Source organism: Trichoplusia ni, chromosome 6, assembly GCF_003590095.1.
Source record: "Trichoplusia ni isolate ovarian cell line Hi5 chromosome 6, tn1, whole genome shotgun sequence".
Taxonomy (NCBI): domain Eukaryota; kingdom Metazoa; phylum Arthropoda; class Insecta; order Lepidoptera; family Noctuidae; genus Trichoplusia; species Trichoplusia ni.
Window position 1 is genome coordinate 1,934,239 of NC_039483.1, and position 26,254 is coordinate 1,960,492.

The 26,254-nt window shown below is 36.6% G+C and overlaps 4 protein-coding genes across 6 annotated transcripts; 2 read left to right on the forward strand and 2 right to left on the reverse strand.

The window, feature by feature from the left end:
• Positions 1 to 1,252: 1,252 nt before the first annotated feature.
• LOC113494958 (biorientation of chromosomes in cell division protein 1-like 1) lies at positions 1,253 to 10,216 on the reverse strand. Of its 2 annotated transcripts, XM_026873500.1 has the most exons (5): positions 9,919 to 10,215; positions 8,455 to 8,615; positions 3,181 to 6,461; positions 2,677 to 2,778; positions 1,253 to 2,236 (listed from the first exon to the last, which is right to left on the reverse strand). In XM_026873500.1, the coding sequence occupies exons 1-5, from the start codon at positions 10,003 to 10,005 to the stop codon at positions 2,052 to 2,054; spliced, it is 3,816 nt and encodes a 1,271-aa protein (XP_026729301.1). In that variant the 5' UTR covers positions 10,006 to 10,215; the 3' UTR covers positions 1,253 to 2,051. The 2 variants fall into 2 exon arrangements, with proteins under 2 accessions (XP_026729301.1, XP_026729303.1); XM_026873502.1 differs by lacking the exon at positions 2,677 to 2,778 and having other exon boundaries at positions 9,919 to 10,216.
• An 850-nt stretch (positions 10,217 to 11,066) lies between these two features.
• Positions 11,067 to 14,900, forward strand: LOC113495007. Its single transcript, XM_026873566.1, has 3 exons — positions 11,067 to 11,238; positions 13,719 to 14,110; positions 14,651 to 14,900. The coding sequence occupies exons 1-3, from the start codon at positions 11,151 to 11,153 to the stop codon at positions 14,819 to 14,821; spliced, it is 651 nt and encodes a 216-aa protein (XP_026729367.1). The 5' UTR covers positions 11,067 to 11,150; the 3' UTR covers positions 14,822 to 14,900.
• LOC113495005 (glutamyl-tRNA(Gln) amidotransferase subunit A, mitochondrial-like) lies at positions 11,286 to 13,058 on the forward strand. The gene has a single exon (XM_026873565.1). It carries the CDS (start codon positions 11,437 to 11,439, stop codon positions 12,919 to 12,921), a length of 1,485 nt encoding a protein of 494 aa, XP_026729366.1. The 5' UTR covers positions 11,286 to 11,436; the 3' UTR covers positions 12,922 to 13,058.
• Positions 14,901 to 15,250: 350 nt separating the features above from the next.
• LOC113495400 (cilia- and flagella-associated protein 206-like) lies at positions 15,251 to 26,218 on the reverse strand. Of its 2 annotated transcripts, none has more exons than XM_026874098.1 (12): positions 25,437 to 26,218; positions 24,761 to 25,002; positions 24,202 to 24,379; positions 23,533 to 23,707; positions 22,993 to 23,185; positions 22,333 to 22,503; positions 21,960 to 22,064; positions 21,449 to 21,591; positions 20,911 to 21,035; positions 20,252 to 20,361; positions 19,751 to 19,982; positions 15,251 to 15,439 (listed from the first exon to the last, which is right to left on the reverse strand). In XM_026874098.1, the coding sequence occupies exons 1-12, from the start codon at positions 25,642 to 25,644 to the stop codon at positions 15,309 to 15,311; spliced, it is 2,013 nt and encodes a 670-aa protein (XP_026729899.1). In that variant the 5' UTR covers positions 25,645 to 26,218; the 3' UTR covers positions 15,251 to 15,308. The 2 variants fall into 2 exon arrangements, with proteins under 2 accessions (XP_026729899.1, XP_026729900.1); XM_026874099.1 differs by lacking the exon at positions 15,251 to 15,439 and adding an exon at positions 19,171 to 19,440.
• Positions 26,219 to 26,254: the final 36 nt, after the last annotated feature.

Here is a 26,254-nt window from a genome sequence, read left to right on the forward strand (position 1 = left end):
ACAAGTATACATTACAATTTTATTGCTTCTTTCGTTCTGTAGTAAGTTGAACACATAAATAATTTAATATGAAACTTTAATATTTTTCTACATGTGTTATTTTCATACAAATAAGTTCCTTAAATATGTTAGGCTTTTTGTACACAGGGCGCCACAAGCGTCTGATGCCCTACAAATTTAATCTTCATCAACGCGTGATCGAGTTGATCGATCTCTATAAGTCTGTATGGCGGTAGTTTTAAAGACGACTAAAATATTCCAGTATCGCAACTTGCGTCGCTTCGTGTATAAAAAGCCTAATTAGTTATCACACAACTGCGCACGAAAGTATTGGACAAAGATTAAAAATGAATGGAGTTATAAACAGTTTCGTTATCAAAAACTTTTTTGTAAGGTTGGAAATATTTTGGCATTCAGGTGGGAAAAACTTGTAGCAAAAATATCATAAAACGTTTTGCTTCATAAATTGTCATGGAATTAGTTTCAGTATATTAGCGGCGACATTTTGTATTTAATTGGTATTTTCTGACCAATTGTATGTTTGCGATAATCGTTTATTTAATTGCTTTACCTAAAAAAATGATTTACAAATAAAATATTTTGCCTCATCATTTTATGTTAGTTTTTTTACAGACATTAAAATATCACAATCACAAACACCCAGACTCGGAACATGTTCCGTGCGGGAATTGAACCCGCTGACACTGCGCAGTAAGACATAACGCTACTGCGCTATTCTTCGTTAACACGATTATACGAAATACTTAGTTAAAAGTTTGAAACAGTTACTAAAATTCGAATAAAAAGCATATTTTATTAAAAACATGTTCGTTTTTTTAAGTCCTTCGCACGCGAGGCAACGTAAATTCCCTTTATCATTGACGCGTTGTATGACTATCTTACTTTGACGCGTCTATAGATAGATACACCTGTATCTAGATGTTCTATGGACAAAATCGTTTAGAAATTATACCGTTTTGTTATTGAAGACGTGTGTTGTCACATGTATCAAGAACCTTAGATATATCAAATATTCAAATTAATTAATGTTTTACACAACATCTGAAATACAATAACATTTAATTCTCTTATTACGGGTATACCCAATTACATTTGAAAATTACCACAAAATTGTAATAAATGTAAAAGATTTACGAAGAAATATTACATCATAAATAACAATTTAGTAAATAATTTCGTAAATTAATACTATTATGTTTCTTAAATGTTACAGAAAATATATTAAACAGCTTTTTTTTTAATCTATATTTAAAATAACAATGGGGAGTATGAGTGGATGTTTCTAAGTTCTAATGAATATTAAAACGTTTAATGAAAACCAGAATTAAAATTAAAAAAGCACCGTAGGGCACTTCATTATAAAAGGGCAAGTATTTAAAATTAACAGTAACATTATACAATTGACAGCTGAGATTGTAAAACATGGTGAATTCGTAATAAATAAAATGAATTGCGAACCACTCCTTTTAAACAGAACAGCCATTTTGTTTTTGAGGGTTGTGCATACATTTAAAAGATGTATGGGTAAACTACCTCCTATAAAAAATGTTGCCATTGTGTAAGCAACAGTCTATGCATAGTGGTAGTCAACCCCATAAAATTGAACTTCCACACAATTTTCTTATACAGAGAGTTCAAAAATGTTTTTTTGTACCATATGAACAACAATGAGCTGAAATTTGATAAAAGAATTCGTCATTACATTACATTGCATTCCGATTATCACTTCTACTATAAATCTTTACAACCATCATTGTCCGGCAATTAATTATATTTATCTACCATCCCACAATGCCTCCCTTAAATACAACCAGTAGCCGGGAGAAGGAACGAACATTACCAATCAACAGAACACTAATCACCAATTTTGCTCACAGTGGTGATTGAGTTAAAAGGAACATCTAACATTGTGATCACTCTAATACCATAGACATATATTGCACCAATCGGTGATTGTTTGAAAAGCAAGTAAAGAAAAATTGCTTTACATGGTGATTAAACTATATTCCGATTAATTTGAGTTGTTTTACTTAGCTGATATTGTTTCTTCTGGATAGATAGTGTAGTTTCGGCTTGTAGAGGTCCGAGGTGTCGTATCTCTGGACTTTGTTTCTCGTGACGGACTTGAACTTGCCATTCGGTGTCTGCGGTGTTGACTGAGTGTTCTGTTCGTAGTTCTCCACTGATTTGTCACTGGATGGACTGTTTGGTAAATCTGGAAAGTATGGAAACGATATTTGGTAAGGAGTCTAATTGTAATACCTAAAATATTGCTATCCTAACGCTAGAGATGTAATACGGTTGAGGGGTATAAAATTGTTAGTTTTTTTTTAATTGAGATAATTTATAGACCGTAACGCAAAAACTAATACTACGTAGATATTTTTATTTAAAACAATTTCGGACTCTGTTATAAAAGTAGTTTATTAGATTTAACAACACCACTTTGGTTTATTATTTTTATCTGTACCTAATTTCTTTAAAACTAACAATTAACACCATTACTTAGTTACCCTTTCGATTCCATATCAAAAGTAAAAAATACCATTGTTAAAACAGGCCAATAATTTACCAAATTCGACTACCCATTCGGGCTTTAGTCGATTAGTCGGTATTTATCATAATATAATTTCAAATTGAAATACAAGAACTCACTATTCCGCCTCGGTCGCGGCAAGCCGACTCGCCTCGCCCGGCCCAAGTATTTCGACCGTGTCGTGCTACAAACTTTATTGTTGTTCGATATCTCTTCGCTTTCTGAAATATTTCGTAAATTCACAAATAGTAATCATCGCTTAAATATTCATTGGTTCGCAAGCGAGAGATTATAACTGTACACAGAATTTTTCGTCGTTAAATATCGATTTTACGACTTTTTAATTCTGTGATAAGCTGAGTACTTTTGCATATACTAGTAATAGATTATGTCACTTAATAAAAATAAAAACATATCCCATGATTGGCCTGAATTCCTGTTTGGTATTCAAAATAGTCAAATAGGTACAGTGAACTGAAAGTTTCAGGTAAAAAGGACCTGTGTCACTTATTTCTAAAATGCGGTCGCTTTGAAGCAATTAGTTCCAAAAGCTCTTAAAAGTATTGCTTAACGTAGTATACCATAAAAGATACAAAACTACAAATAATTAAAAATAACCATACCTTCAGTAGTCGACGAGATTTGATCCGAATCGCTGAGCTTTCTCATTTTAGCCAACACATGCCTATTATTATTCTTCGGGCTTTCAACTTCGACTAGCTTTCTCTTCAAATGCACCTCACTATCGATACTCGATTCCGTACAGTAATCGATTGTCGGATTATCACTTTCATCGATAACGCTGCCGAGTATAATCTCCATGACTTCTTGTCGAGACGTTTTGTTGACCATTTCCTCTAACTTAGCATCGTAATCACTGGACAGTTCGAATGAGCATTCAGATTTGACAGGACTGAAAACCGGTGATGGAGATTTTGGTTCATAAGTCGTATCAACTGGATCAACAGGTAACGAGATCTCAGTTACCAAGTTAATGTTTTTAACGACATTTTTGGCCGATGACGGTAGTCGCAAATGGCCGTTTTTGTAATAGTTCACGACTTCGTAGCTCCCGAAGTTAGCACAGACCTCTTTGAGAATATTTTCTTCGTATGTATCGCAGTTTATAACGTGAATTTTGTTCGGAATTAAGTTTTCTTCCGTGAATGTTTTTAGGAAAGTGCTGAATTCTTGTCTTTGTATCTCTGCGTCGAATTTCTCGTGTTCTGCAAAATATTTGAGGTTCTCTTCATCAGGATTTTCCGGGTTTTTCGGTACCTCAATCTCGGGTTCCGTAACTTTGTTGGTCTCGGTAAGAGCCGGTACATCTTCAGTATTAACTGGTATTTCTTCAATTTCGGGTGATTTAGGCTCTGTATTTACCGGTGATTCAGCCAGTTTTTCGGGTATACTTTTATTACTTTCTATCACTTCAGCAATTATGGCAACCTCTAATAGTTCTGTACGTTTTTTGTCATCGTCTTGTATGCTATCTAGCGAGTCTTTCTTGTTTTTCTCCGACGCCTTACTGTATTCTGATATTTCATCCATGAGTTGTGAGAATGGTTTGTTTTCGTTGTACGTTTCACTTTTATCTAGCGAAGACTTGGAGTCATCCAAATCTTTGTCGTCAGTCGATTCTGTCTCCGTCATGGTATCTTCACATTTGATTTCTATTTTAATCTCGAATTCTTCTATTTCATTTTCTATTGTTTGTATGGGAGCATCATTAGACACTTGTTCAGTTTTCAGCTCTGTTACACTTTCTTCTACAACCATCGGTTGTGTGACGGGCTCTTTAACTTCTTCTACTTCAACTTGTTCATTAGTAATACACGCAAACTCTAGTTCTGGTCCAGGTATGCTAGAGTACACCTGACTAAGACTAGGTCTTACGTTAGCCTGGAACTCAAGTAGCAACGCAGCTTCTTGGTTCATTCTCTTCTGTTCTTCATCTAAGAACTTTCTCATTTTCATCATACGTTTAGCTTCTTCTAAATTAGCGGCGAATTTAGGTTTTTTTAATGTGACGTCTGGGACAAAAGGGAGTCTTGGAGGGCTTGCGATGGGTATCTCTAAATGATTTTCGACTCTGATGGGCTTTTGGTTACTTTTCATGTCATTAGCTGTAACAACTCCCTGGTCTTTATCACTGGGGCTGGTGGATTCTCCACTAGTTGACGTGTTATCTGACTTTGAGCTCGATTCTTTAGTTTCTTTTTTGCTTTCTGTGGTTTTAGACCAGGTCTGGTTATGGGAGCCTTTGGAAGACGAACTGCCATCGTTGGAGTCTCTGTCAGTCGACCGTCTACCATGGTTGCCTCTTCCAGAGACACTATAATGATCGTCGGTCTCTTTTTTATCCTTTTTCTTATCTTTGTCCTCATGTTTGCTCTTACTACTGCTCTTCCTGTCTTTATCAGACCGATGTGAACTCGATGAGCTCGTTTTCGAATCTCTTTTATCTTTAGAACTTCTGTCAGAGCTCCTCTCTGATTTGTCAGATTTCTCTTTGTCTCTGTTTTTATCGTCTCGACTAGATGAGGACTTTTTGTCGTCAGAAGACTTCTTATCGCTCGAATGCCTTGAGCTAGAACTCTTATGAGATTTAGAATCTCGCCGGCTTGAGCTACTCTTGTGAGAGGAACTTCTGTGTTTTGACGAATCTCTACTGTCTTTCCTCTCGCTCCGATCTCTCTCTTTAGACTTCTCTCGTTCTTTGTGACTGGATTTGGATTTACTGTGGTCGTCTTTAGGTTTCTTGTCATGTCTGCTGCCGTCTCTTGAAGTCGATTGTTTTGAGTCTGACCTTTTGTCTTTGCTACTAGAATGTCGGTTAGAATCTCTCGATCTATGGGAACTCTTGTTACTACTCTTCCTCTCATCACTCTTCTTATCTTTTTTGTCTTCTGTGTTCTGATCATTTTCAGGTGCTTTCTCGTTATTAGTCTTGCTATTTACGTCACTTTCATAATCGATTTGTAAGTTATTGCTGTTAGAACTGTCATCGTACACTGGCGTGTTAAATGTGTTTATATTAACTTGGTTGTTGAACTGATACGCTAGATTAGCTTGTTCATCTTTCTTTTCAGTTTTATCTGGACTGTTTTCAGTCGATTTAGCATCTATAGCGAATCTGAAGGAGCTCGGTTCTTTCTTATCATTGCTTTTACTGTCAGAATCATTCTCGAAGGCCTGTTGGGCGTCGCACGAGTTCTCGTTATTATAATTCCGTATAGGTGTCAATGGAGACATATTTCTGCGCAATGATGAGTCACTGCTGGACTCATCGTCACTGTTAGGTCCAATAGGTTTGAAGTAATGGTCTTTTTCGTCTTTTGGCAAGGGTATTTCATCTGGGTTTGGTATTTCACAAGCTATGTTGGGTTCTTTAGGGAGCTCGATCTTTTCGAGTTCGACCTTCGGTGGGCTGTTGTCAGGCGGCGGTATATTCTCTAGTCTTATATCTTCATGCATTGGCAAAGCTTTCTTGTCTGTGTCTTCGTCGGGAACATTGGTGAGGTCGTGGGTTTGAGATAGCTGAGATTCCTCTTCAACTTTTGGTTTGTCTTGTTCAAGGGTTGAGTTTTTCTCTTCGGCTTTAACATCTTTTGTTTCATCCACTTCCATTTTGTTTTCTTCATTAAAATCTTCATCCATTGGTTCATTTTTATCGTCATTACTTTTGACTGACCCTGGACTGACTGCTTCTAAGTCTGTCGGCAGGAGATCATCAGTGCTTATTTTACCGTTTGATGTTTCAGCTGTGGGCGCTGTTTTCTTTCTGGATATTCCGAGATAGTTGTACACTAAGTCTTCAACTTGTGGTATGAATACGGACGCAACTTTTGGGTTTACCACCTGATCAACAATCCTTTCGACACCTTGCTCCAAGTAGTTTCCACTGTAAGATAAAATAAAAGGATTATATTTATAAAAATGATTTAATGATTAACTACTTCACAACTTTAAAATCTTAAAAAGAACTAAAGGTACTAAACGAATTTTATAATAATAATAATATATATTGGTATAATATAAAATATTTATTAAATGAGTCTTTTCTCAAATCTTAATATTATTATACGTCTGAACATATGATTCGGAGTCTATATAACTTAGCCACTCACACTGTGCAGCTTATATTATTAGCAATTTTGAACAGATAAAAAATTGTTGAAGCGAGATCAAATTATATATGCACACTGCATGAGACAGGGATGGCAGTATAATTTAGCCTTTTCACAATGTGCCAAGTTACATTGGTTGCATTGTAAACAACACTTTGAATTCTTTCAGTTATTATTTTGATAATAACTGAAGAATTACCAAGATATAAGCAGCTTGTTGTTACCAGGGACCGGACAACCCCACTTTAGAGTTAAGCCGTTTGACAGGGTAATCCGTACACGGGGTAACTCATATCGCAGTGTTACCTTTTGTTCGAGTTACATCCTCGAAACCCAGCGAAATGATTAACACCTTCATTATGGTAACCACATGAAGGGGTTAACCCCTTCAATAACTTAACCCTTTGAAGTGGTTACCTTCACGAAAGGCTTTTATTCGTGTTACCCTGAATTACCCACTAAACTTGAGCTGCATACTTGCACCCTAGCGGCCCCTCATTGCTTTACTAAGACTACAGCTGATTTTCTTCTATCGCCGACGCGTCGCGCCGCGACTCGCGCCTCTCGGACAAACTACCTACGCGCGAAACGTCATATAGGTAACTAGCTGTTGCCCGCGACTTCGTCCCCGTGGTTAGAAGATATAAGTTAGGAATTTTTGAACGAAAGCCCTCGAAGATTAATATTTTTCCCGTATTTGCCACATTTTCCATTAAATCTTCGCTCCTATTAGTTGCAGCGTAATTTTATATACCTAGCCTAAAACCTTCCTCGATTATTGGTCTATGGAACACAAAATGAGATGAAATTATTTATAATAATTTAAAAAAAAATCGAATACAAGTTTTTTTTCATTTTTTGCATTTTCTGAGAAGATTTGACGGGTGAATTTTCGATTGAAAATTAGAGTGTTTTTTTTATATTAATTCAAAATAAGGTGAAAAAATAAATATTTTTAATCAAATAAATTACAGCGTATTTGGAACACAAAAAAGTAAGTTTTCACCAAATTTCGTTACAAAAATAAATTTTTGTAAAAGATAAAAATAAAAAACCACAATCTTGGTTTTTTAGATTTTTCACATAAATTTTGAGGTTATGTGAAAAAAAAGTAAACACAAAAGTTTTAGATCTTTTTCTTTTAGAACTTTGCCATTTGACTTTTTTCGATACGAATTTTAGTTTTGCCGGAAATCGATAAAAACCGTTTTTTACTCTTCAAACGTCACTCCCACCCCCTTCCCGACCTCAGATCACCCGTAAATTATTTTTCCTTTCATTTTTATAATATTCCCCTCCTTTTCTAATGGGTTTCATCCTACTATTTTTTTTTTTGGTTTTAAAAATTATCGACCCTGGTCTACAATAGACACGAAAAATATATATCACAACGTTTGAAAAGTGCGACAAGCAAAATTAAACTGTAAGATCATATCCACAATGATTTTTATTCCATGTTTACAAGTCGCTCGGTAAATGCAACAATGGCGCCGCTGGGCGGTAAGATGTCACGTGCGCTCGTGGTTATACTATTTTCAAACTAATGTCTATGATAAAGAGTGCATATTACATTGTCTTAGGTTGGAGTGGGTTACCCTGTTACAGTGTTACAGGGTAGTAAAGGGTAACCTGTTCGGAACAGGGTTACAGTAATCCGTTCAAAGGTGTAACATATGTCATAGGGTTTTTTCTTGAAGCGCTTAAAAAAACCCCTTCAAAAACCCTTTCAATGAGTATCCGGCCGGTCCCTGGTTGTTACACACTTACTCAAGTATATGTTTCCTCAGCTTCTCTCGGAGCTGATTCTTATTAAGGTCTGCTTTCCAGCACTGACGTGACAGGAACGAGGACACGGAGTTCTCTACCCTCTGCCTCAGGTTCTGGTACGCTGGCCTCGTGTCTACGTCTGCGATGCAATCTTTACGGAACTGGAATTGAAATGGGATAATTTGGTTATTATCGTTGAAGTCAAAGGAATGTCAAATATAGAGAAATATGAGGGAGCTTGATTTTTTTTAAATTACTTTTTTTTTGTATTAATGCAATAGAAGGATATGGATAGACGCCTAAAAGAGGCAGAGAAACCAAGAAGAAGATATTATTAGATAGATCAACTAAAGGAAAAGTCAGAAGTTTAAATGTAGGAAGTAAGAGAGTTGGCACAAGTACTGAGCAATTTTGATGATGATTTTAAAATGATTATTTAAAAATATAAGATATTATCATGTATCATAAATTTGTATCATGCATGTCTTTACATTTTTAGAGTAGCGTTTCTGAGGTCAGTTCATCCTTGAACATCTATAGATAATTATGTTATTGATGCAAGGTCATTGATTTTATTATAGAAAAAATATAATTGGATATCTTAAGTCCAAATTGGAAACCTAAAATATGGTTCTATAAATATACTAGAACCCTCATTGTAAGCAGATTTTCTTAACTTAAAAAAATATTTCTTTCGATAAAAAAAAGTCTTATCATAATATTAAATGATCCAGAGAACGTACATTTATCAAGTAATTCTTTAGAACATCTTCTACTTCTAAAATGAAAGAATGGCAATTAATACATTACGAATATGTTTTAGAAAAACAACCATTTCTGCATATTGTAACAAACCAATGTTGATAAGATTTGATATAAATCCTTGAAAAATGATAATGTAAAAATGTTATTAAGTTCACAAAATTATTATATGCAATAAAGTTAAAATGTGTGTAAATGCAACAATATCTTAGAACTAAGTAAAAATAACAGGATTCAAGTTAAAAAATTACCTATGTTTATGAATAATGACAGATCAATACATAATATGTTCCAATGACATTAGACAATTTGTGTTTTAAATAAATCTTGCTGTTAGAATGATCAAAACAGTGTTTTTTTTTTAAGCAGTAGGCTTATGCAATTTAAAAGCATCAATCCAGTAAGAAAAGTTAACTTATTGAATGATTTATGATTAAAAATCAATCACAATTTTCTACTTTTATTTTAAAACGACAATATGGACAGATATGTAATAAACAAACCGGCATGGCATGGATAAAGCTAAGTCTCAAGCCATTTAAGTATTGATTTTAAATCATGGATTGAAAATTATCCATGGTTTGTGATTTAAGTGTGATTGATGAAAGGGACAGGCAAGGTCAGGCTATAATGGCAACTAAAACCCCTGGCCACATGTAATGAGACATATCCCGGTTATATTTTAATAGTATTTTCACTTACCTGATCAAAAATACCCTTTGACTTCAACTCATAAACTAGTTGATCCACCAAACGCGGATCCCCTGGCATGTACTGTAAATGCGCCATATTTAAGGCATTAAACTATTCCGACAATAAACAATAATACTTTTAATCAGTTTAAACTATGTTATAGTTATTACAATATTCAATTATGGAAAATAAAATATAACACCTAAGAAAAGAAATACGACAAACACAGTCAATATTTAAGGGATGCACTGTTTCTGTCACACAAACTTGTCGATAAGTTTTATCGACCATTTAATTTACGTTTGTCTTCATGGATAACATTCATTTGTCGTACAGCCACTTGTGTGAACAATTTTGAATTAATACTAATCCTAAAAACTTTAAGGATTTGTGTGTTTTTTTAATACCGTTTTCAAGTGGAATCCTGTTATTTACTTGGGTTTTACTTATTGCGGTAGGTACTGCAAAATAGTACAAAATACTAATTAATTATAAGAACGATAAAGAATGAATGGCAGATAGTTTTTACATCTTTTAGTATGCCGTTAATGATATCAAAATTCTTTTTTAACTGAGTTTGGACCATCCGTTCAAATGTAACTTTTTTATTTTAACATAGGTATTTTATTTGCAAGTGCGGGTAGGTACCCGCACAAAATATCCATTTCCCATCTGAGATATTATATAAATTACTATAGGTTAATATTGTTAAAGAGGATTTTAAATAAGTACATTATTATATTAAAAAAGAAATACATACGTAATCATAGTACAGTTCGACCTTATTTGGTTTAGATTCAGAACGTGACCCTTTTTTCATCTCATAAGAAACAACTTTTCATGGTTTTTATTTCCTACGTATTTGGATTAAAGCCATTAGTCTCACCAATATCGATATTATTTATCGATAAAATACATCACTAACGTCATTTCAAAAAACTTTAAAGCTTTGAAATCCTGACCATACAGCCAATACGGCTTTTCGGCATGATCATGAAATATGCCTCACAGGGTTATGTTTATGCCTACAAAATTGTCTCTCTTAAATATTGTAATGCTTCCAAACAAGATTTGATTTAGCTCCATTTATTTATTAATTTAGATGGGAATAGTGAGTTATAGTGAAACAAAACGCATTTTATAGTACCGTCAAAAACCACCGCCTAAGCGTGGCGCTGTTTTGTTGTCATACTATAACTGACTTTGTTTATAATTCAAATTCAACAATTACTTTGACTAAAATGAAGACTGTTTCCACAAATAACGTGGAACATGATAGAATCCATTCAAGTTTAATTCAGCGTGAAACCCAGGAACGCATTGCCATCGGTAAGTTTTTGTTTTAAAAGTATGCGTAATGTTCCTACAGCTTGACTACGATGTCGGAGACTTTTTCTATTTGACGTTTTGTACATTGACGGCATGTTTTACAATTTTGTCGTATTGTCATCAGCTGTAAAAAATTGTTGATAACCTATGGCTATGTAATTTTGTATTTGTTCTTAAAAAAAATCACAAAAACATAACATGAATAAATTAACTTCGTACACAATAAGAGAAATTCAGAAATCATATGCCGACAAAATTTTGACACCCACAAGTTTCGTTGATTTAAGTCTTCAGAGAGCCAAGCAAACCAAAGAATTGAACGCATACGTAACAATAACAGAGGATGTTGCCGAAACCCATAGCATCGAGAGTGAAAAGAGGTTTTATATCTACAAAAAGCCAAAACTATTGGATGGTGTTACAGTTGGTATCAAAGATAATTTTTGTACCAGCAATATAGCGACTACGTGCGCGTCGGAGATGCTGAAGAACTTCGTGCCGACGTACGATGCCACTGTATACTCCAGACTGAGACGCGCGGGTGCCTGTTTGATCGGCAAGTGTAACCTTGACGAGTTCGCCATGGGCTCCGGGACAGTGGACTCCGTGTTCGGGCCTACCCGGAACCCGTGGTCGTACGACAAGGACAAGTGGAGAATCGCGGGCGGCAGCTCTGGCGGCAGTGCGGCCGCAGTGTGCTCGGGGTCCTGCTTGGCAGCTATAGGATCCGACACTGGAGGATCCACTCGCAATCCTGCTGCTCTATGTGGTGTTGTTGGCCTCAAACCATCATATGGACTTGTGTCTAGATATGGCTTAATACCATTAGTGAACTCCATGGATGTGCCAGGCATCTTAGCAAGGACAGTTGATGATGCAACAATGGTGTTGAATGCAATTGCTGGACCTGATAAAAATGACTCCACAACTATCAAAAGAGTTTACAATCCCATCACATTAAGGGATATTGACTTGTCTTCTGTTAGGATTGGCATTCCGAAAGAATACTACTGTAAGGGTATGAGCAGAGAAGTGTTGGAGACATGGAGTTATGTAACAGATCTGCTGGAAAACGAAAAGGCAATAGTAAAGTCTGTGTCCTTACCACACACAAATATATCCATAGCCGTCTACTACATATTAAATCAATGCGAAGTTGCGAGTAACATGGCACGGTATGACGGCGTACAATATGGCCTCAGGGCAAGCGCTACATCCTCTACTGAAGAATTATACGCTACTACTAGGCATAGGGGCTTCAACAATGTTGTCCGGTCCAGAATCCTAGCTGGGAACTATTTCTTATTAACAAAGAACTATGTAAAGTACTTCATAAAAACTCTCAAACTGAGAAGGCTTATCGTACAAGATTTTCAGAAAGTATTTCACAATGTCGATGGAGTTGACTTGTTGTTGACGCCCACCACTCTGACGGATGCTCCTTTATTTGAAGACTTTTCTCAGAGAACCAACAGGGATCAATGTGCTTTACAGGATTACTGCACGCAGCCTGCCAACATGGCTGGGATTCCCGCTATTTCAATACCCATCAAACTGTCCGAGAACAGGATGCCATTATCACTCCAGCTTATGGGTCCACCACTGTCCGAAGATTTGCTCATGAATGTTGCAAGAAAGATTGAAAGTTTAGTACAATTTCCAGTGTTAAAGGCAGTGACTTAAATTATAAAATTACAGTATGTTTTTATGAATATTTTGACTGTCTTTATTGTAAAATGCCATAAAAGTAACTGTTCTAACTAACTGAAATCTGTCAATAAGGTAAATTAAAATTTATTGAAGTTACAGCTACAACCAAACTATTGTTTTTTTATTTTAATAGTCTTTCCCTGCACTGGTAACACTGCTCATCTCACATGTGCAATGACGGTTGAATTATTCAACTTAAGCCGGATTTTTCAATCGTCAGATAACTTTTATCTGAGGAATAAATATGGCCGTTTGACATATTTTCTATACAAAAGCTGTCAAAGCGTCAAATATATTCATCGAATAAAAGTTATCTGGCGATTGAAAAATCGGCCTTTAATCATCTTATCAAATTTGTAACCCCTGGGTTAGGTTGATAGGTTCTATGATCTAGAAACAAGCATACACAAATACACTCGAAAAACGTAACCCCACTGTAACTAGTTAGGTAAAAATTATAAAAAAAAAAAACAGTATAGTTAATACAACTCATATTTGCGCGTGATGTCATGTGTGCGCGGTGCCCTTGTCTGAACTCTGACGTTGTTTGTGTACGAACACAGCTTTGATTTGTGTGTCTCTGCAATGCTGCAATAAGCAATCTGTAGCAATATTTAACATTATTGATTAAAGTTATAACCGTCGACAGTAAGAAATGCTTGCAGAGAACGTAGAAAAGACTTCTACATGTGTCATTTTAATTCTTATTAGGTAGTTCATTTCTACCCTAAATACATCATCTATTTACATGAATATTTTATTGCTTCTAGCTGGCCTAACAACAGAGATATTATCGAAACTCAACATATCCATTGAATCTTTACCTCAAAAATGCCAGCAGTTACTCCATCAGGCCGCCGAAACACAGCAAGCATTGGATATCGAAGAACTAGACCCTATCGTTATATCTCTACACCAAACAAAAGAACTGTCAGAAAATCTAGAAGATGAGTACGAGATATTAAAATTAAAACAGAGAAATATGAAGTTGCAAGCGCAAATAGACCGTAATAACATGTTTTTGGATGGTCTGAGGAAAGAGTTGCAAAGCTCGCAAGAATTTCTGGCGGGACAGAACCCGAGTCCCGATAATATTCAGGATTTCATCAGGCAGATGAAGCAGAAAGTGGCTTCGTATGAGGAGAACTTTGAGAAGGCTAAGGTTAGTAATGCATTTTATGTTTCTTTTTATTTGTAGGTTTATTATAATTTATATCCATTATTGCCGCATATCGCTATTTATATTATGCCGCCATATTGGTGAGGTAAATTGACAGCAGGTAGATATACATATTTGTCTTCATTTCATTTGCTCAATTTCCTGTCTCATGGCAATGTGAAGAGATTACATTATTTCTTCTCCATAGTTAGGTTTATGCTGATGCTTTCGTTGAAGACGCAGAAGTTGCGTAGAATAAGCCTATTTATAGAGGCAAGTTTTTAATGCAAAATCAAGACACTAGAACAAATTAAGTGTATTTTCTGTAGTTGGTCAGATAGTCTCCGTTTTTCAGATTAAGAACATTCATATTTTATTACCGTAACTAAATTTTATGTTACCGACTTTTCTGAATGTATAACATTACTAAAAGAAAGGAACACAAATGTATTCCTCGACTTATTTTTCTATCTAATACGACTCCCGTAGTAATAAGTGGGTTTCGTTCGGTCTATTCTAAAAGCACTCGCTATTCTTTTGCAGTCGAAATTCTCGAAGCTGTCAGTACCAGACGCCATCTTGCCTACGTCACTCTCCACATCAGTCAACACGTTGGTGGCGTTACGTGAAGAGGCTGCGTCACTGAAACTACGAGCTGATGACGTAGCCCTAGCCAGGGAGGCAAGAGATACCTTCATACGTTTACGGCGATAAATATAATTTAAAAAATATGTATGTTATAAGACAAGCTCGAATATGGAAAAACAATTATAAATATGTTAAATTAAATAAATTTGTGTTTTTTTTAGATAATCCATAGACTAGCGAATAATTAACTACAGTTTAAACTTGAAACAATAATCATGTGGATTACTGATATTTTTTAACGATTTAAAAAAGCACGTAGCATCGTGTAGAGTTAATTTTAACAGGACAATTACGCAACCTTGGCCATTTTATACATGCATTTCTGATTAACATCCTTTTAATTTAAGTACGGGAGTACTTTTCATTTAATTATAATTTATTTGCTTGTTTATCAAACTCCGAGCAATTTTATGTACTCAAACCAAATCTAGTTCAGTTTTGTTTTAAGTGTATACAAATTAAAATTGTAAAATCTAAAATAAAGAGACACAATTGAACAAAATCACTATTTATTATAAGGAAATAAGCACAATTAACAGACGACAAAACGGCGTCAGTTGGAATAGGAGTCGGAAGGACTGCCGACGGGGAAATAGAAGTCTCTTCCGTCGCTCCCGAACGAATCGTTAGAACTTTCAGACGAGGCGCCGACGCAGGGCCACGAGCAACGCGTCACTGGATGCACTGAGAGGGAAACGACAGACATCAGGCACATATCTGCGGTAATGGCAGTGGGACAACACGATACCATCATAGAATGGTGTCTCTCTTTCACTGCCTTCTGGATCATGCCTTCTGTTTTCCAGATTATAATGACTAATTATGGAGAGGCATCCCGATCACAGGGCCCCGATTCTATTATTTACAATGGCCGATGAATTAAATTTGAAACTATTCCTATTCTTTTAAGAATTTTGCCAACACAATAATTGGAAATTTATATTGGACCGTGAGTGTTCCACCCTTACTGAATTTCCGCTTATTGTGTCAGAAAAAACTTTCTATACGAGTTGTGCCAATTTAATACAATTTCCATTCATTCGTCGGCCATTGCGCATAGCAGAATTGGGGCCAAGGCACAAACCACCATCACTGCGATAGTGGAAGCGGGACAACACGATACACAGCATATAATGGCATCTCACTTCCACAAAAGTCGTTAGGGCAATTCCTAATTGTGGAGAGGTATCTAAAACCTAAATTTGAACCAGTTTCGCAGAAGACCTAGTACCTAATGACTAGGCCTTAGCCGTACCTATTTTGTTATTTTATATTTCTAATATCTTAGAATATAATACTAAGAATACAGCATCGTTTGTGATAATTGACCTGCATTTTTGTCCCATGCGGTAATCGAACCCGCAATTGTAATGAAAGTTTTAGTAGCGATCTAAACCACTAGGTTTCCAGTACAGTTAGAGGTTGAAAACATTAAGTTTCAAAACCTAAACTTTATGGATTGACTTTACCTACCTAGTGTCGAAGCCCCTAGGGTAGTTGACTCATTTTAGAAGTAACTGAATGTTGGTGAACATTATAGAGCGATTTAAATAGTGCAAAAAGTCCTTGATTTGTTGACGTTTGTGGCTTTTAGAAAAGGGTTATTAAAGAAAACAACAGCTTCTTTAAACAGTTTTATTACTTAAATGAAGTGTAACTTAGGTATACAACTAGATATATTATACTAAACTAATACTCAAGTACAAATAATATAAACTATACTAATTAACAAACCTGTGACTCCTACGATATATCTACCCTATACAAGAACGATCACGTCACACTTTGACAATATATAGAAATAAGATTCTCCTAAGAATACAATTTTCAAAAAGTTTCGATTGATATTTAAAAACATCCACGTGACTATAATTACGAGTGACTTAAGAATTCTATGCTTATGGTGCCTAATTTTTTTTAAATTAAATTTTGTTTTTATGTACATATTTGTGTATATTTTAAAATGCATGAGAAAAGAATATAGTTAGATAAATAAACGTAGAAATATTAAATAATGTTATATAAAATAAAGAAAAAATATTAAAATAATCAATAACAGCTTTAAGTAATGTATCCTGACCTAAAGCATAAATAGTTATAAGTAGACCCTAAGATCTCGATTCTACACGTTACAATTGAACATTAATGTTTGGTATTTAATAATGTTTGAACGTCTAAGCTGTTATTAATAAAAATTAGCTATAAAACATGTCACTCGTAAATTAAGTCACATGAGGCTTTAAAAAAACGCGCGCATTCGCCGATTTTGGCCCAATGATTTCTTCATAAAAATATCACAATAACAATACTTTTAGAAATAACACGACGCACAGTGGGCTGAAAATAACGTTTCATGGACATTCAAATTTTTTTTCCAATTTGACGTGTTTCTTTATTGGAATCTGTTAAAACATGCTTCTTATTGATATGTTTTAAATATAAAGTCATAGATCATAGCGAAAGGCACACTTTTGATTTTTTTTTCAAAAACTTTGTATGGGGAAAACCATAAAATAAGCTATATCTCAGCTGTCGCGTGAGTGCGCGTTATTTTCTTTCACATGATTATTGCTCTATTTTTTTGCAAAATTTTGACGTATTGCACCACGCTCGCGAAAGTGCGATTTCTGAGAAAAAAAATATTGAAAAATATATATATTTTCCTTTGAAAAATTCGTAAATTTATTAAAAAAATACCTATATATCTCTAAAAATTATAACATTAGCGGCCATAAACAACTTCAGTGCTGTTTAGCTCTTCTCAATTTTATAATAATGAACAATATGCGGCTAAATATGTATCAGAGAAATATGTTTTTTACATAATTTGTTTATGACACACGGTCTGGGATACCAGACCCTTTTAAAACAATGGATAAATATCAGTAAGTACCTATTGTTGCCATATGATTTCGTTGCCATCGGTCAGATTTAATGGAACTAATGAGGTTATGAACACACTGGAATCATCATTTCCATCTTCCATTTTCTGTTTATACCTGCTTTGGTTCGATGAACCATCAAAACCCCACGAAGCGAGCGAGCGAATATGAAGACTGGCTTCAGTGTGATATTGATTGGCCAAGTTGCATTGCAGAACCGAAGGCATCAGATGTTGTGGCGTCTGAATCTCATATCACCCTCGAATGTCCAGTCCCTTCTACATCTTCGTCAACTGAAGCACAGACAAGTATGAAGCGTTTGCTTCGAAAACCATTTCAAGATTTAGGAATAAAACAAAAGAAAAGAAGGACTGAAAATCAAAGAGACTGTGAGTCCAGTGAGCTTGCATATGCTGCTGTGCGAATGATGAGACAAGAAGGTTTGAACAATATGGCTTCTGTTATTGAGTTTATGATGAAACACCCAGAAGCTGCTGAAAAGTTAAACTCGTTTACCAAAAAAAGCATATCCCAAGCATGTTTTTACACCAGAGAAAGCACTTGGTATGTTTTTATCCTTAAAATTGTCCAAGTGGCAATATATAACACTAAGGGAAATTCGAGAAGGTGTGTCAGACTTGTATCCGTCATACTGTAAGCTACAGCAAGCTAAATCTCATTGTTATCCTGACAAAAAAAACAATTACAGTGACGGATACAGCAGCCAAAATTTCCCTTCAAGCTCTTCTAGATTTAACAGTAACAAGAATTTTGAAAAGTTTACCTGTGTGTGTCGAAAAAAATTACCTTATTTTAGTGTCCAAGTGGGGTTTTGATGGTTCATCGAACCAAAGCAGGTATAAACAGAAAATGGAAGATGGAAATGATGATTCCAGTGTGTTCATAACCTCATTAGTTCCATTAAATCTGACCGATGGCAACGAAATCATATGGCAACAATAGGTACTTACTGATATTTATCCATTGTTTTAAAAGGGTCTGGTATCCCAGACCGTGTGTCATAAACAAATTATGTAAAAAACATATTTCTCTGATACATATTTAGCCGCATATTGTTCATTATTATAAAATTGAGAAGAGCTAAACAGCACTGAAGTTGTTTATGGCCGCTAATGTTATAATTTTTAGAGATATATAGGTATTTTTTTAATAAATTTACGAATTTTTCAAAGGAAAATATATATATTTTTCAATATTTTTTTTCTCAGAAATCGCACTTTCGCGAGCGTGGTGCAATACGTCAAAATTTTGCAAAAAAATAGAGCAATAATCATGTGAAAGAAAATAACGCGCACTCACGCGACAGCTGAGATATAGCTTATTTTATGGTTTTCCCCATACAAAGTTTTTGAAAAAAAAATCAAAAGTGTGCCTTTCGCTATGATCTATGACTTTATATTTAAAACATATCAATAAGAAGCATGTTTTAACAGATTCCAATAAAGAAACACGTCAAATTGGAAAAAAAATTTGAATGTCCATGAAACGTTATTTTCAGCCCACTGTGCGACGTGCTCAAAATCTTTACAAATATTTAGATCGACAAAATATACTACGATTGCAAATCTATCAAAATAGTGACGTGACGACGCATTTACTTTTATTTTAGAAAAGTGACTAACATATGACGTTACTAAATTTATTTACTTTACTAGAGTAAAAACGACTCTTAATAGATAATCTTGGCTCTTTGAACTATTTAGTAACAATGGCTCTGCATCGTCAACACGTCAGTTGAACTGTCTCTGAATTCCAGACAGGGCAAACGCATAGTGGTCTCCTCTGTTAGAACAAAAAAACTATTATAGCCCGAGAATAAAAATCAAGATAGAATAAAGTAGTCAACTACCCTAAAGTCTGAATGAAAACCTGCGATCATTGTTTGCTTTGGGTATAATCTGTGCCACTTTATAGTAGTCTGTGATTGGGCTATATTTAAAAAAAAGCGTCACAAGTGACATTAAAAATTTAAAATGTCGGTTGTGCCAAAATAAACCTAACTTTATCTATTGCTTTGTGCTATCAAATAACATAATTCATTTTGGCACTAAACGTAACTGTTCGACTTGTAAATCGATATCTGAATATATACCTCTTGGTTTCGGCAACGAGGTCCGTTGTTTCATCTTCATGGTGTGTTGGACACAGCCCTTCTGTCCTCGCAGACCCCATATGTACGTGTTCCACGGGACGGTGTTCATGCCCGTATCCTTCTTGGTCTGGAGACACTTGTCCCTCGGCTCCACAGTTTGACAGTGGACCTCAGAGCGAAGGTGGCTGTAGTATGTTTGAGTCGAATGCGTTTGACAGTTTACTATCGAAGCCTGGGGATTTGATAAAATAAAATAATTAAATACGACTTCAAAAATCAAAACTCTTTGTCAAGTCATTTCTGTGAATCTGCCATCTTTTACAAGTGTTGTGATTAGCCAGTTTTTGACCCATCTAGGCATAGTGCGATTATGTAGGTACCAAATTTCGTCCAAATTTGTCCAGTGGTTTTTGCGTGATCTCCGTGTCACAGATATCCCATTCGTACAAACACTTTCACGTATACAATACCAGTATCATTTAAGTTTTGTTCAATACGCACCCACTGGCAAGCCCTCCTCTTCCACTCCCAGAGGTCCGACGTGTAGTTCTTCTCTTTATACGATTCGACCGGGTGGTCCTCCGTCTGAATGTCCTTGTCGAACACCTTGACTGTAAGGATAACAGTCTTATGAGCAACGACAAATACTATCACATCGTGAAATCTTTGCCTAAATTTCCGATTTCCGATCCGTTTCAAATCTAGTCTACTGTGCCCCACTGCTGGGCAAAGGCCTAGCCCAAATCCTTCCACGATTCTCTGTTCTTAGCTGATATATTTTAAAAACTTTAACGTAAAAAGATCAATGTTTTTTATACAGCACAGATACCTCCTTCAAAAGCGGGTATAGACTTCCTGGCGTGGACTCTAATTCTCGCCATCGACACCTACAAAACTGGTTAGGCACAACTGCATTCAGCAGTTAAATCCTTGTGTGTTTCACAAACATTCAAGTCACATGCACATAAACACCCAGAATTAGGGCAAGCATTCGTGGATCGCACAAACCCTTGTCCTACGCGGGGATCCAACCAGCAACACGTCTGGCGCAGTCGGTTTGGCTTCCTGACCAATCCGTTGCAACTTTAAAGAGTTTTTCAATCGAAAACTAGCAAGCAACTTCTAATCTAATTGAAACTTCTAATCTAAAAGAGACTTACTTTTCGGAACACGTATGACGACCAGATCGTCAATATCCTTGACGTTGAACACGTTCTCAACGATGTTAAGTAAGTTGATGAGGTGAGGGTTGTTGCGGGCGTAATTCAGCACCTCGTTTATGTACCTACGGGAAAATTGTTAGTACTTAAAACTTGTACTAATCGTTAAAAGATTTATCGAGATTGCTCGACTAGTTTCGGACCCAACCGGAGTAAGGGCTCATGATTAAGAACCTTAATTATGCGTATTGATTGGGATTATCTGACCAGCAACGATAGTCAATGAACAATGGCATATAAACGGAATCCAAAAAAAAGTCCTAAATTGGCGTTCATTAACTTTTCAGAAGAATTCATGTGTTTAATTAAGGTAGTCTGATTCCCAGTCCCAATAATGAGTTATTGGATATGATTAATGCCTTCTCCTATAGTATAGTAAGTCATTTTGGTTCTACCCGAAGTCAGTGATGAGGCCTACCTATAGCATTTATAAACTTGATAGTCCACAGGGCTATAGTCCAGGCTGAATAGTCCATACCTCTCTGGGTCCTTGCTGAACCTAGCAGCCATCTTGACGCTGCAGAACCCGTAGCAGCCTCCCTTCGCCTTGATCAGTCCGATCTTCATGTTGCTAGGCACCAGCGCGCCCGCGCTCAGGCATAACGCGCAGAAGCCTAGGAACTAAGACACAAATAAGAAAATCAAGATCAGAGAACACCTCATATCGCTCACTACTCACCGCTTTCTAGTACTCCAGCTGTGAGGAAGAAACGGCGCAACAAACTCCACAGCACACGAATTGTGCATGCTGTTTACTAATGTTTAGGTATGTGTTAATTATATTTCTGCAGCTAAAGTAATAAATCTGAGTCAACCGGTTGTCAGTGGTTACTGGTAACTGGTGATAGGCTCGATTTTCCGCACGTAGACTCAAGTCGGCCCATGAAGCATCGGGTGGCTTTGGGACGCTGTTAGCCCAGCCATTGCCAGTGATTATTAGTGGTTATATAGCTTCTTTTGACTATTTATGAATAATTTAAGATACATACTTCCGCCGGTTTGGTGCCAACGCTCTCGGTACTCCCGGCGACATAGTTTTTCAAGGAACCCAGAGACAAGCGGTCTTCTGTACTCGGACGATAGGTCATCCGTGTCTGGAAAGAGCATGAGGATACCATAAAAAAGAATGTGTAATATCCAAGGAAAATTTTATTATTTATTTTGTGGATAGAATTTACATAAAAATGTCACATTATCATCTTCATTAATTTTTTCTTATAATTTTCGTGAGATGGTTTCACAGTCCCACCCAGTTGCAACAAATATAGAATATTACGGACTTTTCATCCATCGGATTTCTTTAAAAAAACTTCAGAATTTTGTTTCCAATTATGAATTGAATATCATCATTTTCAAACTCACATGATCAGAGACCACAGGTTTCCCTTTCAGCATCTTGTCTAGGAAATGATAGGGCATCTTGATCAGGTCCTGGATACTGCCGAGGATGGACATGAGGCGGTTCACCGTGGACACCAGGAACATCACGTTCTGCATCGCTCGCCACACCTTCCATAGCTTCGCGAATAGAGGCTGAAAAAGAGGATTTTAGTTGACGATTTTGAATTTTTGCGTGAATAGGATTTGACATCCATACATACAAACTATCGCGTTTACAATATTAGAAGAAGTCGGATATTAGTAGGATTTTATTATATATGTTGCAAACAGGCCCAAACGCTGCAAGTCATAAATGATTCCACAAGTACATATAATCGGGATAAAAACTATACTAAGTATGTGTTAATTCTGGTTATAAATTATCTAAAATTTATACCTTTTCTACAGCACCTAAGTAAAACACAATGTAAAAGCACGAACAGCAAAGTTCTAGAACTTGCAAATGTCAATCAAGAAGAAGGTACTTATATCGAGATAGCAAAAAGCGACCATAACACTTTCAATTTTACTAAGGTTCTTGTACATATTTCGCTGCCAGAACTTTCCTTAAAATTCCAAGAGCCCATTGCCAAACAATAGACCATTTCATCTGGTATCATTTATAACCGGCAGAAAACTTACAAACACATTAACAACAGGCACAGCGGCCTTGTACTTGACAGCCGTGTGCAGTTCCTCCAGCACCGCCTTCACTCGCTCCACATACTGCGCACCCTTCTGCGTCATAGACTCGACGTCCGAGAGCAGCTTGCGGATGAACACCTCGTATTGGCGGTTGAAAGCCAGCAGGTCGAAGATCTCGTGGTAATCTTCCCTGGGGGGAAAATGGAGCTGAGGGTTAAGCTACCTCTTATATATATAGATATATTGTGGAGGAGAGAGAGATCGATCTTCACTGTAGAGTGCTGTTATGCTCCCACAGTCCTCTTCTATAAATTTTATTTTAGAACGTGGAGTTATATTTCTAAATCGTGTGGTTAGTATACATATTTCTTAGGTAAAATTTACTAAGATATACTCCCCATACCTACCTCTCGTATTGAATAGTATGGAAAAGTACCACTTAGTGAATTTTCTAATTAGGCAGGTAGGACGTAAATTTTTTTGCGACTTCCTCTTTCAGAACAACAGGACGGAATAAGAATTGAAATCAGAACATACTCGCTGATTCCAGGGTGCTTGGATAAGTCAATGATGACGTTGCCGGTCTCCTCCTGCACGACGATCGTGTCCTCGATGGCTGTGGTCAGCCTGTTCACTCGCTGCATCACCGTGATGAGCGAGTGCGAGAGAGATGCCATGCACGCCTTGCCGGCGTCCACCAGGTTGAAGGGAACTGGGGGACAAGTGACTTCGTTAATTCTGCTCCTACTCATATCAACTCTGCCAGAAAAGCTAAGATAAACATGGAAAATTCTTAATACTTAGAAAGTCTCTTACCAGTACTCTGTAACGAAAATTTTTCGGGTAATTTAATTATTTCTAAGGTAACCAGTCTTTTCTTTCAAAACCAGGCAAGTCAAGTCAACGCTAGGTTTTCATGGATCACACAAATGCTCGTATTACCCGATCCAGGGTCACGTTGAGCACTGAGGGTTTGGCGGTGTGACCTATTAATATCACTCGACTCTCTCTCGTGCATTCAACGTAACATAACAAAAATTACTTTCACCCTATCTAACTATATTCACATTCATGAAAATGTGTAATATCATTATCAATGAGGGACCGTTGCCTAAGGCTAAGAATGTGTTATATTATCAAAGTCGGCCCGCTGCCTAAGGTGTATGTGTGAGTACTGTACGTCTTACAAAATCCCATATTACTCACGGTCGGGTATCCCCTCTCCCCCTTTCTTGCAGTCCCTGTTGAAGAGCCGGACCCCGGACACGAGGGCCAGCAGGTCCTCCAACTGAAGGCTCTTCTCAGATCGCGGGAGGCTTACGAATGTCTTCAGGTCGTCCAGCAAGAACACGCTCTCTAACGCCGCCATGCCTTCTTTTAAAGTCTGACAAAGTTACAGATGATAGGCAGGTATAGAATAAATTGTTGTCTTCTTAGGATCCCACATTGCAATTCATTGGGAAACTAGCGCTCGAAGTTTGAGCAGGGAAGATGACGGAATGAACGTTATTCTGTCGTAGTATACTAGTCCCTGATTACCATGGAATAAGATATTTGGAAGGAGGAAAAGAAGGCCTTTATCTGCAGTGGAACATTTTATAGCTAATGATGTTAAAAAACAACCCTTATATTGGAAAAGATCATTACTTCATAAAGTAAAAACAGTTGCAACTTTGGAAGCGAGAAGGCGCACTAGGTACAAGTTAAATAGTGCCGTCCCTCTTCCACTCCTGACAAAGTAAGCCAACGTCTTCAAGTAACTTACAATAATATAGCCAGGGTTCCCCAGCCCACTTGCAAGTATGATGTAGATGGATATCTTGCGGAATAGCTTCTTCATCTCAGCCTCATTCGTCGGATCAGGATCGGCGTCCAGGATCTCCGAGTGGAGGGGCTGCAAGCACTTCTGTATGGTCTTCAGGTGCTTGTCGATCAAGTGCTGGAGTTTGTCGTAATTCGTTTGCAAGATAAACTGGATCTTTAATGTGTTTAAGGCTGTACCTCCGCCTGGAAACAATGTTAGGCTTTTTGATCTACGTGGTCTTTATTGGCAGAAAACCATTTATTTTTATAGGATTATTCGGTGGTGTATTATAAACTGGATCCATGGTACACTATTCCAAATTGAGCACAATATTTTGTACCTACTATAATTTAACCTTCTGTTTTATGAGTTACTTTTAAGACATCCCTACATAAAAGTATCAACTACATTTATCCTACTGACCCAACTCACCTAGAGCGAACAATAAAAAAATATATAAGTAGGTTCCTATGTCTCTATTGATTTAGGCGATGAAAATTGCACTCATGTTCCTTTGACCGTTGCAACAGCTTTAAGAAGACAAAACTACTTGTGGCCAATGTTTAGCACAAAGCCACTTATAGTTTAGATTTCTACTAGTTCAAGTAATGAAGAAGGTATTGGCAGAAGTACTTACGCTCAAGCTTCGTAACACATTCCTCTACAAAGTATGCTAAGTTGTTCCTATTGATAGTCTTAGCGAATAGTTTACCATACTTCGGATTGAGGAGTAGCAAGTCTATGAGGTACACAACAAACTCCGGATCCACAACCAGGTTGTGAGTTTGGCAGTTCCGTGTTATTTCTTGAGCCATATTCTTTATCACATTCTCGTTGCACGCCATTTTGTACTTGCAATAATTAAAGATATATACTTAGAAAATGAATGAAAAAATCTATAAAATAATATTGCTAGTCGCGTTGCTAAGTACAGTTTTGTGTTGCCAAGGCGAAGTGACAACTTTTGTTATCAACTTGTTCCATGCATTGCAGTGATTACTTTGCTCTACAAAATAGTTCGGTTACTTTCCCTGACCTTTGTGAGCGCTATGTCCCACCTTTACAAGACGCAAAGTGTCGTCTTAAATATAATAGAACGACAGAAAATGTATGTCAGGTAAATTATTGTGGATCAATGGTCATAGACCCAGAAAAAGGTATTTTGAAAACATTGTGCATCAGCATACCCCCACAGGAAGTGCACATTATTATCTATGTATTGGATCTAAGAAAGTCATGGTGCCACTCTGTATGCTTGATGGTTGCAGGTTCGATCCAGACAAATGACAAAGTGACTTTATGAAAGTTCGATTTACTCTCTCATTATTCTACGGAAGGAAACCTGAATTCGAAATATTGGTTGGTCTAGGATCGCCAATCCGCAGTGAGGTAGCATGGTGATCAATGCTCGACCCTCCCTTCAAGTTGTTAAGGCATATTTAATATAATCTGAGT